Here is an 18,200-nt window from a genome sequence, read left to right as displayed (position 1 = left end):
ATGTTCACCTTCCAAAAGGTTTATTCATTTCAAACAAATCATACAAACATTTGTATAAAAAAGATGATTTTCCAAAACACAAGATCAATGTTTGACATTGCATGTACTGAGGATATCTCTAGAACATTATTAAAAGACTTCATTCGGCTTTTCAGTGCAACAATGACTTTATGAAGATGATCTCAGGTGTGATTACTCTCTTTAAGACGGACAGCAGTCAATGTGATTGTGTGTCCTTCCCTCCCCAGCCTGCGGTGGCTGCATCTCAGTTCCCTCTGTACTCGTGAGGACAGTAACTCGTAAACAGAGGCTGGGCTGGGATCCCACGCCTGAGAGAGAGAGAGAGAGGGAGGGGGGGGGGGGGGGGGTCATAAAGACGGCCTCATAGGGAGAGGATGTGTTATTGTCTACTTGGTCATGAGGTGGTGATCCTGTGTTATTTTAATGACACTATCAGTCTAGTCTTGGAGGTCATTGACAGTAGATGGTAGTCACTATCAGTCTAGTCTTGGAGGTCATTGACAGTAGATGGTAGTCACTATCAGTCTAGTCTTGCAGGTCATTGACGACGGGGACACTTACTGGACCATGCGGCAGCGGTGACGGTTCAGCCTGCTGTAGGCGTCGTTGATGTCCCTCACGTCCTTGTCACTCCACAACCGCTCTGCCACAGCGCTGGCACGGGGCCTGGCAACACACACACCATCATCATCATCATCATCACCAACATTCTTGAGCACAGTGTGAGATGTAGAAGAGAGATGTTGAATGAATGACTGATTTGGAAATTAAAATGTTAGGGTTCGCCTACCAGAGTCTAGGGCTCAAGTTGGTGGCATCCACATACTCCCCCCACAGACAGGCCTCTCCACCCACCACCAGCTTCTTCTGGGCGTCCGTGCCTTGGGTCACACAGTCAACGGTCGGTCAAGGTTCAAGAAAAAGGCACACAGGAGACAACTTCACAACATGAAGCCCATACGGGCCGGGCAGGCACACTGCAGCATTAACACTATAGACCCATCTTCCATACAAAACAACAATCTAGAATATCATTTCTACTTCAGTCAACAGGCTTACACTTGCTTGCACAGAAATGACCAAAAAATCAACACCTCATTGAACGTTGGATGGCTGAGCACATGCCGGTTTGGCAGGGGATTTGTTTTTCACTGTACAGAACAGGTGGGTTGGGCCTTACAACTGTGTCACATGAATCTTCAACTAATCATTGTAGAGCAAGGTCAGGGCAAAGGCTGCCTTTATGGCACACAAAAATGCTAGTCACGGGTGAGGCGGCTATCGTCCCTGCACTACAGTAGCCTACGGGCGACTCTCGATTACCAGTCCATCCACCCTCAAATCTTGTAACCTGAAAATCTGCAAGGAGGAAATCTATTCTCCTGTCTAATATACATTTCCGAAGATGCTTCATATTGAACAGACAAAGCAAAGGCAGAGGATCATGCTCTGATATAACATTTCTCCAAAGCACCTATAGTGGACACACACCCTTGAAGTCTTGGGGGTCAGCCTGGTAAATGCCCTGCCAGTCTTGGCCGTAGGAGATACGGTTGAGGTACCAGGGAGTGGAGAGGAGGGTACGGAACCCCGATGCCGTGACCTTGGCCATCTCTTCCTGGTATTGCTGCTGGTTGCCTTTCCACACGTGGATAAGCGTGTCTTGTTTCAGCTACAGTGCACACACACACATGAATACACCATTTTGTTTTTAACAGACATGTAGGAGGGTCCTCCGTGGGTGAGCTAGTCTCAAGAGTACAGTCAACACCTGCAACATGGTGATGAACTGAAGGTACTCCTTGCTTCCACTTGACTGTTTGTTTATGCATGGGTGTCATTTTGTCTTTATAGTAGGCCATCACTAAACAGATAGACCAACATTCTAAAGAACAAAGAATAAATACTGCAGATACAGATAGGTTGGTAGTCGCCATTGTCAGGGCTTTAGTCATTTGAGTCATATGTGCTAACCGACTGTTATTAAACAGACATGTTAAGAAATAATAGACACAAACCTGAGGCGTCGACTTACATCCCAACACAAAACAAACATGTTAAACAACCCTAACTGTTTTATCAACACTTAAAATCTCCATCTCTGTCTTGACTGATCTTCCAGGAATGTGGCTGGGTACTAATACAATGCATACTATTGTTGTATTATCTGTCAAGAAACACCAACCAATACTTGATACCTAAACAGACTAAGCTGGTTCCAAACATTTGAACCATTTAGCAGACGCTTTTATCCAAAACAACATAGAATTACAGATTCCAGCAGTCTCCTTGGAGTACCTTAGAGCTAAGTGCCATACTCAAGGACACACTAGTAGTGGTGTTCCCAAGTGGGATTCATGACCTTCTGATCACCAGTCCAACTCACTATACACTAGGCCACCACTACCCCCCCAAACCTGCCTTCCAACAATGATCTTATCTCAGTCTTCGTACACCACGTTGAGACCACACAAGACCACACCACTAGATATGAGAGGATGTACCAAGCAGTTGTGTCATTTCTAAAGTGTAAGCCTGTTGAACGAAATCTGAATCACAATTTTGTTGTCTCTTTTACATTGGCCCACGCATCACCTGCTGTGACTGTGAAAGCCCTCTGATGAACAACTGACCCTTGAAGTTGAGGGGCTCGACCTTGTAGTAGTTCTGCCAGTCCTGGCCATAGCTAATGTAATCTAGGTACCAGGGGGCGGACAGGATTGTGGTGAAGCCTGCCCCTGTCACGTTCTCAAGCTCCTCGTCCAGATGGCTGTTGATCCAGACATTCACTACTGTGTCTGACTTCAACTGGAACACACAGTGGAACACACAGTCCAAACTACTGTCTTCAACCTGATCTTTATACACGGGTTCAACTTAGACAACAGGTTTTTGGGTTAAGTTAAGTCAAGTCAAGCCATAAAGCCATGAGTATGTACAACAGTTCTGGAAAAACGATATATAGTATTCTAAATACTCATAATACTGAGTAATCAAGTTGTACTGCTGCTCCCATTTGCATTTATGCATTTCGATGATACATCGATGATTTTCCATACATTCGGACAGCACGTCATAATCGGACTGAATAACTGCCATTTCTGCAACAACAGTGAAGCTGACTTATGCCTAAGTGCACGTTTACCTTGACTCCGTTGTCAAAGACTTCCTGCCAGATAATATACCCCTTGCTGGTTGTGGTGACGATATCCAGGAGTCTATCACATGAAAGAGAATATCCACATCTAATTATTCATCTAAGTCTAAAGTTATGAACACTTTATTGAAGCCAATGTCATTCAATTCACTGCGAGACCCAATGCCTGAATGCAATGACGTACTTCTGGATGTAGAAAGACTCCAGCTTGCTGTAGTCCTGACCAAAGCCCTGCTGCTGCATGAACTTCTGGATATCTGGGTTGGACTTCCTGCAGATCAAAGAAGTAGAAATAGATAGAATAATATAATAAATACAACAACAAAAAAACTACTTGAAGGTATTATCGATTGTGGGATAGAAACATTGTTATTGTTGAGTAAATGTTTTTTCAGGAGCCATCGGGCTCTGAGGCAAGCCAATGGGCTGTCAGGAGATTCTGCCGAGGATGACGACTCTCACCAGCAGCTGAAGTCCACCTCATCTCCACCCAGGTGGACGTAGGCGTCAGGAAACACGGTGCTGATCTCCTTGAAGAACTGGCTCATGAAGTCATACGTGGTGTTCAGGATGGGGTTGACGGGTCCGAATGACCCAGAGGGGCTGGACCCAGAGTAACAGGGGGTCAGCAGGTCCTTCTGGCCTGAGAGCAGCCGACGGGAGAGGCATGTTACGGGGTCAACAAGCTGAAACTAACACTGACAAGACCGTCATGAAAAACTCACTGACATGTTTGCTTATCAGTTTTATTCTTAATAACCATGGGGACCTTCTAGGCTTGATGCATACCAACAGAGATCCAAGTGGCATTGTGAAGGCACTGCAGTGCACTACAATCAAAAGCCACGAGAAACATTCTCCTCCATGACAGGCATTTCAGTCTGTCAATCAAACGGATTGATCCCTAAATGGCTGTAAACTCACCCTTGCCCCATGACTGAGTGTGCCCTGGGGTGTCGAATTCAGAAACGACACGGATGCCCCTGAGGCGGGCGTACTCGATGATCATCTTCACCTCGGAGGGTGTGTACACGTGTGTGTATGGGTGGTACGCTCCCTGTGGCCACACAACACATCAACACTAGTTAAGTTACCCACAGTACAGTACATACATCATCATTCACAGAACTGGAACGATCTGGATAGGGATGACCAAAAGAACGCTGGCTCCACTTAACCATTTCAAGATACTTAGAGCTTGGAGCTTCCACCTCATAACATTGACTGCGTTTACATGCACACCATATTCCGATTACGGTCAATATTCTGGTTATTGTAATATTCTGAATAAGGTGTTTACATGCGCTGTAGCAACTGTAATATTCAGTTTCCATGTTAATTGGCATATTCCTGTGGTTCGGCGGGACAATAGTTGTTACTATAGTAACGTTAGTGTTGGTAGCTTGGTTGTGGTCGTTGAGCGGGCGTTAACCCACAGCTAAGACATAATGCTTGTTTCCAACATAGTCCTCCGTTATTGTGTTCTCCTACTTGCGCTTTTGAACCACAATTTAACTGCAATACTCCTGCGAGAAAAAATGGCGAACAAGTGTATCTAGTTGTCCCTAGCAACAACACAACCCAGGATTGCATGCTCAAGGAGAATCGGGCATGCGCAGACGTAACTGAATATTCCGAAAAGGGTCATATGCCGCTTAAGGTGTTTACATGTCACAATATTCCGATTCGAACAGGCATATACCAGGGGTCTTAATCAGAATATTGCAGAATCGGAAGATGGCCGTAAGCAGGTTCGGTACGTGTTTACATGACTCTTGCCCAATCGGAATATTGAGCATATGCCTCTTAATACAGGAATATGGTGTGCATGTTAACGCAGTCAATGTCAATTCCAGTCATTCCAGATAAGCGAACAAACCGGTAGGGCCTGTTGTAGCGACTCCACTCACCTGCTGGCTCAGCTGGGGAAAGGTGCGGCTCATGTAGGGGAAGGATTGGTCATCCACAATATGCCAATGGAAAACATTGTATTTGTTCATTGCCATGGCATCCTGTGTGGATAAAGGGAATGGTTATGTCCATATTTCAGTGTTTCCTCTATATGCATTTATTCGTGGCGGGCCTCCACCACTAATTGATTCAGTTCACTTTATGACCGGAGAACAGAAAAAAAGCAGATTGAAGCTAATTTAGGCCGCTTTAGGGTGTAGTAAGTTACAATATGTTACAATGTTGCAATTAACCTCATCGGCGACGTGCTTGCAAAACAGTTTTGTGATTGGTCCGAATTTAGCAGGACCTTTGGATTTCTGGAAATCCCTCTCCCTTCCCTCTCTCTTCGCCCGTCGCCCGTCCCTTTAATCCCGTATGCGTATCCTAATCGAAAATGCAATATCATCAGCGACAACTGTGGGTTATTGCATTTACTGCTGTTCTCATACCAGTGCTCACTATAGACTAGAGTATTTTAAAGGAACATTTGTAATGTAGTCTGATGTTCATGGTCAACTAAATCAGGCTATTTGTGAAACAAATAATGTTCCCGAGCAGCCTCGCACGCTAGCTTCGAACTATTCATAGCATAAACGTTGGTAAATGTCACAAACGACAGTATTGGCAGGGGAAAAGAAGGGGAGTTGAATTTTTATTGACAACGGATTTACATGCTGGAAAAACATGCAGCTAAAATTCAGGGAACATTTGGACAATAAGAGACAATGGAGCTGTGGTCGCCTGGTCTAACTACAGGGCAATATGCGCGGGGCAAAAATAATCTATTGCCTCTAAAATCATCACGAACAGAACGGCGGAGGTACAGGTAAACAGGGTTCATGTCGCTGTCATCAAAGGTAAGAGTTGATTTTCTTTAACTCAGCTGATGCATTACCTTGCTGTTGGTTGTTTACCGAATTCTCCATCTGACTGTCACACTGTGATTTTACTTGTGTAAACAGTTAATGAGTAATGTTAGCCCGTTTTGTGGGTGTACTCTCATGTAGGCCTACTTCGTATTGATGAGCTGATGATCTTTAATTGTGTGTGTGTGTGTGTGTGTGTATGTGGCTGTTAGTCACAAGTTTATATTCTATGTTGTTCAGTGCTGTATGCGCATTCCCGGTTCCCTGTGTAGGCTATTCTACTCTTGTGTACTTCATATTCGATGAGCTGATGATCTTTCTGTGTGTGTGTGTGTGTGTGTGTGTGTGTGTGTCTTAGCCTGTCAGTCACATGTAGGCTATATGTTCAGTGTTGTATGCACATTCCGCATGTTCTGCTGCAGCCTGCAGCTGTAGGATATATTGGTATTTGATCACCTTCTATATAAAATCACCTGTTCGGCTTTAATGGCTTAACCACAATTTCTTTTATTTTTTTCAAAATGTTGCCACCCTCTAGTTTTCGGTGAAATTACGTCTTTGTTTTGAGCGCCAGGGCGCGTTTCATACGCGTGCACGTGAAAAAAAAATGTGTGCGGAATTTCACCACTCCGCCACTAATGTCACAAATCCTGGAGGAAACACTGAATTTTATGTTGAAATATCCATAAAAACAGGCCTTTAATTGTTTCTATTAGTGACTTATTCACGATTGAAATAACCAAGGGGATAAATTACTTTTATAAAAATGGTTTCTTTCTTCTACTGAGTGGAACTCTAGATGACCTGATTATATTCTCTGAAGTAAGGAGTGTAGTGGGTGTGTGGTGATGTGTGGTGTCCTCTGCTCTCTTCAAGGCGTTTCCACTGCGTGTTTGGAGTTTTGGAGTGAACAGATCCGGGATCACTCACCAGACTGGCCAAAAGGACCTTAACAGGCAGGAAGTGACGCGAGGTGTCCAATAAGATGCCTCGATGTGCAAACCGTGGGAAGTCGACTACATCAGTCCTGTTGATGGACTTCTGTGAAAAGAGAAGAACAAATCAGTCAACAAACAGAAAAGACAAGCCAAATGTTATTGCTTGAAATAGAATGACTAAGAACCAGTGGGAGGGGAACCTCCTCAACCTGTGACTATGTGCTCAGACATGAGGCCTTTATGTTTAACCAAACACTCTCTTATCTACCTATTCACAGGGCACTAAAGGACACTTACAGCTCCGTACTCATCCTCGTACACCAACTGGCTAAAAGTCTCAAGACCTGGCAATAAAGAAATGAGAGACAATTATGGTGAGTGAAAATCACAACAAGACTGTAATGTGTTTGATGTCTGCATGATCCACATAAATCAGTTTACAACATGCTGTTTATCTGGAAAGTACAGGTAAATCATTTTCAGAATCAAATACGGTTATGAGTAGGCCTGGAGGCCTGTCGGGGCGGAAAGCTTAAAATAATAATAATGTACCAATAAGACAACCACAAAGCAAAGGTGTGTGATGGTGCAGTATGTAGTATGTATGCAGTATGTAGTATGTAATATGTATGCAGTATGTATGTAGTATGTATGCAGTATGTATGTAGTAGGTATGCAGTATGTAGTAGGTATGCAGTATGTATGTAGTATGTATGTAGTATGTATGCAGTATGTATGTAGTATGTATGCAGTATGTATGTAGTATGTATGCAGTATGTAGTATGTATGTAGTATGTATGTAGTATGTATGCAGTATGTATGCAGTATGTAGTATGTATGTAGTATGTAGTATGTATGCAGTATGTAGTAAATAGTAGGTATGCAGTATGTAGTATGTATGTATGCAGTATGTAGTATGTATGCAGTATGTAGTAGGTATGCAGTATGTATGTAGTATGTATGCAGTATGTAGTATGTATGCAGTATGTAGTATGCAGGGCTTAAAGTGGGAAAAAATCCTGTGCCTGAAACTTTTTCTTGGGGAGGGGGGTCACAGTTTGAGATATTGGGAGAGCGGGTACAGAAGACAGCTTCTTGTCTCAATGTTTAAATGCATTAATACTATTTTATAGTCAATACAAAATATATGTCTCAATGTTAAAATGCATTAATACTTTAAATGAATGTGCAACAATACTATGTGCAATATGACAACCCTTGTGTACATAAGGTTCAGATATAGGAAAAGTTAGGATATTTATAGCATAGCATAGAGTCGGGCACAGTGTTTTATTGTATAGTATAGTAGTATAGTAGATAGTGTACATAGCCTTTATTTATGTAAACCAGCTCTTTTCCCTTTTTTATTTTACCCTTGGCCCTCGTGTTTTTAGTCTTTTTCCAAGCACCAGGGGAGCCCCCCCTCCTAAATTTCGTTGTATGGTACCTGTACTGTATTACAGTTTTTCTCAATTGCTAAAACACATTTCACAAAACTTTCCTCCATTTTCCCAAAACTCTAAACACAACACACTTTTCTAAAGCTACATAAGCAAAACCACACCTTCTCTCTTCAAAACTCAAACTCTACCCCTAATCCTAACCCTACTGTAACCCTAGCACCTAACCCTAACCCTAGTTTTCCCACATGTATAGATGCTATAGACAGAGAGGAGAGAGGAGGCTAGGAGAGAGGAGAGAGGAGGCTAGGACAGAGGAGACTAGGAGAGAGGAGACTAGGAGGGAGGAGACTAGGAGGGAGGAGGCTAGGAGAGAGGAGACTAGGAGAGAGGAGGCTAGGAGAGAGGAGACTAGGAGAGAGGAGGCTAGGAGAGAGGAGGCTAGGAGAGAGGAGACTAGGAGAGAGGAGGCTAGGAGAGAGGAGGCTAGGAGAGAGGAGGCTAGGAGAGAGGAGGCTAGGAGAGAGGAGAGAGGAGACTAGGAGAGAGGAGAGAGGAGGCTAGGAGAGAGGAGGCTAGGAGAGAGGAGGCTAGGAGAGAGGAGAGAGGAGGCTAGGAGAGAGGAGACTAGGAGAGAGGAGGCTAGGAGAGAGGAGACTAGGAGAGAGGAGGCTAGGAGAGAGGAGGCTAGGAGAGAGGAGACTAGGAGAGAGGAGGCTAGGAGAGAGGAGACTAGGAGAGAGGAGACTAGGAGAGAGGAGGCTAGGAGAGAGGAGACTAGGAGAGAGGAGGCTAGGAGAGAGGAGGCTAGGAGAGAGGAGACTAGGAGAGAGGAGACTAGGAGAGAGGAGGCTAGGAGAGAGGAGACTAGGAGAGAGGAGGCTAGGAGAGAGGAGGCTAGGAGAGAGGAGACTAGGAGAGAGGAGACTAGGAGAGAGGAGGCTAGGAGAGAGGAGGCTAGGAGAGAGGAGACTAGGAGAGAGGAGACTAGGAGAGAGGAGGCTAGGAGAGAGGAGACTAGGAGAGAGGAGACTAGGAGAGAGGAGGCTAGGAGAGAGGAGACTAGGAGAGAGGAGGCTAGGAGAGAGGAGGCTAGGAGAGAGGAGAGAGGAGGCTAGGAGAGAGGAGGCTAGGAGAGAGGAGGCTAGGAGAGAGGAGAGAGGAGGCTAGGAGAGAGGAGACTAGGAGAGAGGAGACTAGGAGAGAGGAGACTAGGAGAGAGGAGGCTAGGAGAGAGGAGGCTAGGAGAGAGGAGGCTAGGAGAGAGGAGGCTAGGAGAGAGGAGACTAGGAGAGAGGAGACTAGGAGAGAGGAGAGAGGAGGCTAGGAGAGAGGAGACTAGGAGAGAGGAGAGAGGAGGCTAGGAGAGAGGAGACTAGGAGAGAGGAGACTAGGAGAGAGGAGGCTAGGAGAGAGGAGGCTAGGAGAGAGGAGACTAGGAGAGAGGAGACTAGGAGAGAGGAGGCTAGGAGAGAGGAGGCTAGGAGAGAGGAGGCTAGGAGAGAGGAGAGAGGAGGCTAGGAGAGAGGAGGCTAGGAGCGAGGAGGCTAGGAGAGAGGAGGCTAGGAGAGAGGAGAGAGGAGGCTAGGAGAGAGGAGAGAGGAGGCTAGGAGAGAGGAGACTAGGAGAGAGGAGGCTAGGAGAGAGGAGGCTAGGAGAGAGGAGAGAGGAGGCTAGGACAGAGGAGACTAGGAGAGAGGAGACTAGGAGAGAGGAGGCTAGGAGAGAGGAGGCTAGGAGAGAGGAGGCTAGGAGAGAGGAGGCTAGGAGAGAGGAGACTAGGAGAGAGGAGGCTAGGAGAGAGGAGGCTAGGAGAGAGGAGGCTAGGAGAGAGGAGACTAGGAGAGAGGAGGCTAGGAGAGAGGAGGCTAGGAGAGAGGAGACTAGGAGAGAGGAGGCTAGGAGAGAGGAGGCTAGGAGAGAGGAGGCTAGGAGAGAGGAGAGAGGAGGCTAGGAGAGAGGAGAGAGGAGGCTAGGAGAGAGGAGACTAGGAGAGAGGAGGCTAGGAGAAAGGAGGCTAGGAGAGAGGAGAGAGGAGGCTAGGACAGAGGAGACTAGGAGAGAGGAGACTAGGAGGGAGGAGAGAGGAGGCTAGGAGAGAGGAGAGAGGAGGCTAGGAGGGAGGAGAGAGGAGGCTAGGACAGAGGAGACTAGGAGAGAGGAGGCTAGGAGAGAGGAGAGAGGAGGCTAGGACAGAGGAGACTAGGAGAGAGGAGACTAGGGGGGAGGAGACTAGGAGAGAGGAGACTAGGAGAGAAAAAAATTAAAAATTAGATTGCATCACTTATTAAGCCACTATCACTATAACAATACAGAATAAAACATATACATGTCTTTAAAAGAACAAACTGATTACTTATTAAGCCACTATCACTTATATTCTCCTTCTTGGCACCACGTCCCATAAGGCTTCCCGTCACTACTCAGGGTTTTTCCTGGCTCAAAATGAGGCGGAGGTGGTACCAGTGGTGTTTGACATCGGGGGGGACCCATGAAGCGGGGCTGTCTGGGGGTCCTTAAACATCAAACACTTAATTTCTTGCATTCTGGTGAATTGATATGCACCAATTTGTGCCCTTTCGCCATCAATTTATGGTGGAAATGTCATTATATATGTAAAGGAAAAAACAATATTCAGGCACCAGATGGCCATTCAAAATATAATGTAATATAATGCAATATAAGGCTCTCAGGTATTCTGTACTTTCAAATATGTATTCTCCTTGAGCAGTCAACATCAACTATCAGCTGTTTCGCTAGCAAACACGAAAGCTAAATTATTTGTGAAACAGCGCCCCCGCCACCACGTCGGCGCAATGCCGCAATTGCAGTTTTTTTTTTTTTTTTTTTAATTCTCCCGCGCCGGAAATCCGGCACTGTGCCGGAGTACTTTAAGCCCTGAGTATGTAGTATGTATGCAGTATGTAGTATGTATGCAGTATGTATGCAGTATGTATGCAGTATGTAGTATGTATGTAGTATGTAGTATGTATGCAGTATGTATGTAGTATGTATGTAGTATGTATGCAGTATGTAGTATGTATGCAGTATGTAGTATGTATGCAGTATGTATGTAGTATGTATGTAGTATGTATGCCGTATGTATGTAGTATGTATGTAGTATGTATGTAGTATGTAGTATGTATGTAGTATGTAGTATGTATGTAGTATGTATGCAGTATGTAGTAGGTATGTAGTATGTAGTATGTATGCAGTATGTAGTAGGTATGTAGTATGTATGTAGTATGTATGTAGTATGTATGTAGTATGTATGCAGTATGTATGCAGTATGTAGTATGTATGCAGTATGTAGTAGGTATGCAGTATGTAGTATGTATGCAGTATGTATGCAGTATGTATGTAGTATGTAGTATGTATGCAGTATGTAGTATGTATGCAGTATGTAGTATGTATGTAGTATGTATGCAGTATGTAGTATGTATGCAGTATGTATGTAGTATGTAGTATGTATGTAGTATGTATGCAGTATGTATGTAGTATGTAGTATGTATGCAGTATGTAGTAGGTATGCAGTATGTATGTAGTATGTATGCAGTATGTATGCAGTATGTAGTATGTATGTAGTATGTATGTAGTATGTATGCAGTATGTAGTATGTATGTAGTATGTATGTAGTATGTATGCAGTATGTAGTATGTATGTAGTATGTATGTAGTATGTATGCAGTATGTAGTATGTATGTAGTATGTATGTAGTATGTATGTAGTATGTATGCAGTATGTATGTAGTATGTATGTAGTATGTATGCAGTATGTATGCAGTATGTATGTAGTATGTATGTAGTATGTATGCAGTATGTATGTAGTATGTATGTAGTATGTATGCAGTATGTAGTATGTATGCAGTATGTATGTAGTATGTAGTATGTATGTAGTATGTATGCAGTATGTATGTAGTATGTAGTATGTATGCAGTATGTATGTAGTATGTATGCAGTATGTAGTATGTATGCAGTATGTAGTATGTATGTAGTATGTATGTAGTATGTATGCAGTATGTAGTATGTATGCAGTATGTAGTATGTATGTAGTATGTATGCAGTATGTAGTAGGTATGCAGTATGTATGTAGTATGTATGTAGTATGTATGCAGTATGTAGTATGTATGCAGTATGTAGTATGTATGCAGTATGTAGTATGTAGTAGGTATGCAGTATGCAGTAGTAGTCCCCCTTACAGTATGTCCTCCAGCCTAACTGCCTGGACTCATGATGATGAGTCCTGGAAGGGTTGGGCGGGGGTTCAACTGTAAGGGGGAGTTTTTCATCTCAAGAACATGATATCTCGGTTTTGGCCTTATCACAGGGGTGCAAACTGGTGATGGCCCAAAAAGGTGACTTTTTGGGGGGGGCCTGAAAACGAATGAAATGATCAATGCGCGGCTAACCTTAGAGGAGAATTTCTTTTACGGGGGGGGGATAGCGCTAGCACTAATGGTGCTAAATGGATATAGCTAGCACTAACGGTGGTCTAACAATGATGCGCGTGTAAGTAGCGGCAGCCCTGACCTTAACACCTGCAATTACTTCGAAAACAGTTTACTGTGACTGTGTTCTCCACGCTGTCTGGAATTGTACCTAGCTGCCTGAAGCTAAAAGTTATTTCAACAGTAGTGGAGTTTAGCAGACAGGAAGATTAGTTAGCTCGCGCATCCTGTGACTTGGATGAGACTTAGACGACACCCTTTCTTTTTTGCAGATCTACACGATTCACATGGATGACCTATTTTGGAGGTAAAAACGGCTAATTTAGCAGAAAGGTGACACGTTTGCACCCCTGTACAGTTCCCTGCACGCGCCCAGACAGCCTCTAGTGACTAGAGGCTGTCTGGGCGCTTCTTATAGGGATGCAGGGACATTGCAACACATCAGTCATTATTGCGTAAGACAACAGGGTGCACAGAGGTCAGATTATTTGCTTAGACTAGAGTCTATGTATGTAATATGTATGTAAGACTAGACTCTAGTCTAAGCAAATAATCTGACCTCTGGGCACCCTGTTGGTTTACGCAATAATGACTGATGTGTTGCAATGTCCCTGCTTGATCAGCGTTGGACTCCGTGTCTGATCTTGGTATTGTATCTGCCTCTGCTTGCAAGCAATAAATTATCATACCGGTATATAACCTATATCGGGGCGTACAAGATTTTGTTACTTGTTTCTGATTTCTGAAGAGCTATTGACAAATATTGATTGACTGTTGTGGTTAAACTCTAGACTTCCACCACATATGCAGTATGTATGTAGTATGTATGGAGTATGTATGCAGTATGTATGGAGTATGTATGCAGTATGTATGTAGTATGTACCGTATTTTCCGGACTATAAGTCGCGCTTTTTTTCATAGTTTGGCTGGTCCTGCGACTTATAGTCAGGTGCGACTTATATATCATCATATATCATATAATTTCATACTGACTGACATGAACCAAGGAGTAAACATTACCGTCTACAGCCAACAGAGGGCGCTCTGGGCCGCTCTGGGCTTGTGACTACTATGGAGACCAGGCTTTCCTGGTTCAGACTGCTTGTGCAGTCCAAGATGGCGGCGCCCATGGCAGCTGTGGTGTTGTGGAGTGTTGTTTGGTGTGTCTGTATGTCTGGATTCGTGTTCTGTGGCATCTCTTATACAAGAGAAGAACTCTTATGTCTCAGGGATTCCACCCCCTTGGACACTTTTCCTATTTTTCTCACCCGATCTACGGACGTGCTGGATATCCTGATCAGAGGAACCGCAATCTTCACCCAGGCTGTGAGGTGGGTGAGACGCCAGCGGGGGAAGAGAGCTGGGGCTCTCGCTAGACTGAGAAGACGCGGCTCCCGCACTCCACTCCCAGGAATATTTCTGGCCAACGTGAACTCTTTATGTAATAAAATGGACGAACTCCGGTGCCTTGTAGCGAAAAGCAAGGACTACAACTCTTCAGCAGCTTATGCCATCACGGAGACCTGGCTCTCTGAGGAAGTCCCAGACGCAGCAGTACAACTGGAGGGTTTCCAGCTGTACCGAGCCGACAGGGACACACTTTCGTCCGGAAAAGTCCGCGGAGGAAACATTAGCTTGTTGAAGCTAAGCAAACGGTAGCTTGGTGAACTTGCTTACTGGTAACTTGCTTGTTGGACTCGCTGGCTTGTTATGTTCATTTAGCCTATTCAGCCTCCCAGGTATGTTCTTTATGCTATTGTGTTGCTGAATAACTGTTAATGTGTTATGTTAACATACCGGACTTCTATTCAGCCTGTTGTTCTGTGTGCTATTGTGTAGTTGAATAAACTTGCCTTTCCAGATTAAATGTCTGTTCTTGGTCTTGGATTTTGTGAAATATATTTCTAAATAAATGCGACTTATAATCCAGTGCGACTTATATGTGTTTTTTTCCTCTTCATGACCCATTTTTTGACTGCTGAGACTTATACTCGGGTGCGACTTATAGTCCGGAATGTAGTATTCATGTAGTATGCAGTATGTAGTATGTATGCAGTATGTATGTAGTATGTATGTAGTATTCATGTAGTATGCAGTATGTAGTATGTATGCAGTATGTATGTAGTATGTAGTATGTATGCAGTATGTATGCAGTATGTATGTAGTATGTATGTAGTATGTATGTAGTATGTACAGTATATAGAAGTCACTTTTTACAGCCACTGTGACTCTCTTGCCCAAAGATTTCAGTCAAATGAAATCTGTGGAAATCTTACAGTAAATGCATGCGTAGTGTGGTCTATGTGTGGTCTATGTATGGACCTGGTCTATGTGTGGACCTGGTCTATGTGTGGTCTATGTGTGGACCTGGTCTATGTGTGGTCTGTGTGTGGTCTGTGTGTGGTCTATGTGTGGTCTATGTGTGGTCTATGTGTGGACCTGGTCTATGTGTGGTCTATGTGTGGTCTGTGTGTGGTCTGTGTGTGGTCTGTGTGTGGACCTGGTCTATGTGTGGTCTGTGTGTGGTCTGTGTGTGGACCTGGTCTATGTGTGGTCTGTGTGTGGTCTATGTGTGGACCTGGTCTGTGTGTGGTCTGTGTGTGGACATGGTCTATGTGTGGTCTATGTGTGGACCTGGTCTGTGTCTTACCTCTCAGAGCTCCCCACACCTTGGCTGCTTTCAGCACAGCCACCGGCTGGTCGACAGAGAGTTCATCTGTGGACAGGCAGAGAAAAGAAAGAAAAATATATATATATATGAGAAAAACTTCTGATTCTCACTGACACAACAGTTTAATACTCTCCTAAGCACTGGTATGGGATACACAGGACCACCCCCCCCCCCCCCCCCCCCCCCCCCCCCCCCCCCCAGGCTATTTATCCAGCTCCCAGCATGCAGACCCGGATTAAGGCATCAACGAGGAAATGACAATCACAGGGACTCACATGACTCGTCGGATGTCACGCCCGGGTAGCTGTCACACTCTGGGTCTGCTGACGTGATCCATACCTGCAACTCTGATATCTCAGCGGCAGAAGACTTCCTGTTATGTCCCTGCTTTCTCATGTTCCCGAATACATACTCGTAATACCTAGCAAGAGCAAGGAACACAAGGAAGGTTGTCATCAGAATTGCAGAAATTGCAGAAACTAACTACTTTAAAACGTAGTGTATGATTTCATTTGACAAATCTGACTTACTGACAAAACATCTCTAGGGCTAGATATTGGCATCGAATACGTTTATGACTAAGTTTACCTTCGAAATGCACTTTGGAGGAGGCTGCAGCTTGGTCCGGAAGTCGATTCTTTAGCGTTGACAATTTGAAAGCTAGTGCCACTAAGTTTGAACGCAACCAAGGACATTTGCACTTTCTGTGGCAAAGGCCAGAGCGCCCCATACTGAGAATCAACCAGAGTAGGCTCGTCAATGGCCTCTTCGATGTTGTTCAATTGGAATCCCTGGCAGATAGAAATTGCGAGGAATAATGTTGCGAAATTCAACATCGCGACCATGATGTGCAACACAGCTCTCAGCTGACTGGAGAACAACACAGCTCCCAGCTTGGGTCATTGGCTTGTAGAGGGCGGGGCTTGCATCAATGCGGAAATACAGCAGATCATATGACAGTCTACCATGTGATATTTATACGCTGATATAAATGGTACAAGTTCGATGTTTGACTGAGCTACTGTATTTTCGGTTCATATTCTTATAGTTTTGACTAATTACGTGACAAATGCTAATAAAATTGCAGCTGGTAAATGGTATAGAAATGGACTTCACTTATATAGCGGCGGTCTGGCGACCTTGTGATCATTAGACGGCAGCTCTTGCGCCACAGCCTCCTCTATAACATGCATTGATATTACAGGCTATAGGTCATATGACATCCACTTTTCGACAAATTAATTATCAAGTTCTTACTAATAAGGACTTAATAATAATTAATGAAGGACTTAATAATCATGATGAAAAAACAAGCAAAAAAACCATCCTAATCCATCTTTAATATTAAATAATGTTGTCCAACGTGATACAATAAAGTAATCAATAAGGATCTATTGTATGTACAGTATGTGCTCAGTTATATTATTATCTCTCCATCAATGTATGGGGATTTTGTAATCATTGACAATCTTGTACGTATGCTGCGTCAAAGATGCGATGCCATAGAGAGACCTGTTGCTACCTCTGCTTTTTATCCAATCTCAGGAAAATCTCCCCAGAGGAAATGTGCACGGCCTGCCTCAAACTCGTACAGAAGTACAGCACAGACCTGCAGGAAGAACTGGGTGATTGTAGCATTCTGCAAAAATATGAGAAGTGACCTCTCGCCTAGAAATCTGATGACCGCATTAAAAGAAAGAGAACTCCAAAGTGCCTTCCCCAACGTTGACATTGGAGAATTTCCTCCTACGCCAAATGGATTTTAAGGATTTAATTCAGGACTTTGCCTGCAGGAAAAGTAGAAGAAGGGTCCTATGTGAGTAACATTCCGTTTTTTTTTTTTTTTTAAGATTAGTTTTAACTCAATAAACATATTGCTGAAAAAGATAAATATCCATACAAATATTTGTATTTATTTAATCTTTGAATACAATAGATATACATCTTTCAATAGGCCAACACGTATAGCACTGTCAAGACCAGTATAGTATTGTAGACCACTGTCAAGACCAGTATAGTATTGTAAGACCAGTATAGTATTGTATACCACTGTCAAGACCAGTATAGTATTGTATACCACTGTCAAGACCAGTATAGTATTGTAAGACCAGTATAGTATTGTATACCACTGTCAAGACCAGTATAGTATTGTATACCACTGTCAAGCGGAGCATTAGTATTGCACGGTATTATTGTACAGTAATATAGTACTATAGCTTGGTCAAGTGTAATAGGCTAACTATAGATAGCACTGTCAAGAAGAGTGGTGTAGTACAGCACTAACATTTACACTAACATTATTATTATTATTTTTTCTAGCACCAGGGGAGCCACCCCTCCTAAATTTCGTTGTTTGGTACCTGTACTATAGCAATGACAATAAAGACCATAAAGACCATTCATTCATTCATTCATTCATTCATTTACAGAACAAGACTATACACCCAGGCCTTATCCTAACATTGACAGAACAGGGCTATACACCCAGGTCTTATCCTAACATTGACAGAACAGGGCTATACACCCAGGCCTTATCCTAACATTGACAGAACAAGACTATACACCCAGGTCTTATCCTAACATTGACAGAACAGGGCTATACACCCAGGCCTTATCCTAACATTGACAGAACAAGGCTATACACCCAGGCCTTATCCTAACATTGACAGAACAAGACTATACACCCAGGCCTTATCCTAACATTGACAGAACAAGGCTATACACCCAGGCCTTATCCTAACATTGACA

At 43.8% G+C, this 18,200-nt stretch overlaps 1 protein-coding gene across 2 annotated transcripts; it reads right to left on the bottom strand.

Annotated features, from left to right (window-relative positions):
* Window positions 1-12: 12 nt before the first annotated feature.
* hexb (hexosaminidase B (beta polypeptide)) lies at window positions 13-16,317 on the bottom strand. 2 transcript variants are annotated; one of them, XM_080528314.1, is made up of 14 exons: window positions 16,041-16,317; window positions 15,728-15,873; window positions 15,432-15,497; window positions 7,233-7,279; window positions 6,928-7,038; window positions 5,089-5,190; window positions 4,103-4,235; window positions 3,641-3,821; window positions 3,363-3,449; window positions 3,167-3,239; window positions 2,655-2,829; window positions 812-902; window positions 583-687; window positions 13-329 (listed from the first exon to the last, which is right to left on the bottom strand). In XM_080528314.1, exons 1-14 carry the CDS (start codon window positions 16,295-16,297, stop codon window positions 266-268), a joined length of 1,638 nt encoding a protein of 545 aa, XP_080384440.1. In that variant the 5' UTR covers window positions 16,298-16,317; the 3' UTR covers window positions 13-265. The 2 variants fall into 2 exon arrangements, with proteins under 2 accessions (XP_080384440.1, XP_080384439.1); XM_080528313.1 differs by lacking the exon at window positions 2,655-2,829 and adding an exon at window positions 1,513-1,693.
* Window positions 16,318-18,200: the final 1,883 nt, after the last annotated feature.

The sequence above is a fragment of the Nansenia antarctica genome (assembly GCF_963989245.1).
Source record: "Nansenia antarctica genome assembly, chromosome: 4".
Classification (NCBI taxonomy): Eukaryota; Metazoa; Chordata; class Actinopteri; order Argentiniformes; family Microstomatidae; genus Nansenia; species Nansenia antarctica.
Note: the sequence above shows the minus strand (reverse complement) of the source record. Positions and strands in the feature narration are given on the sequence as shown.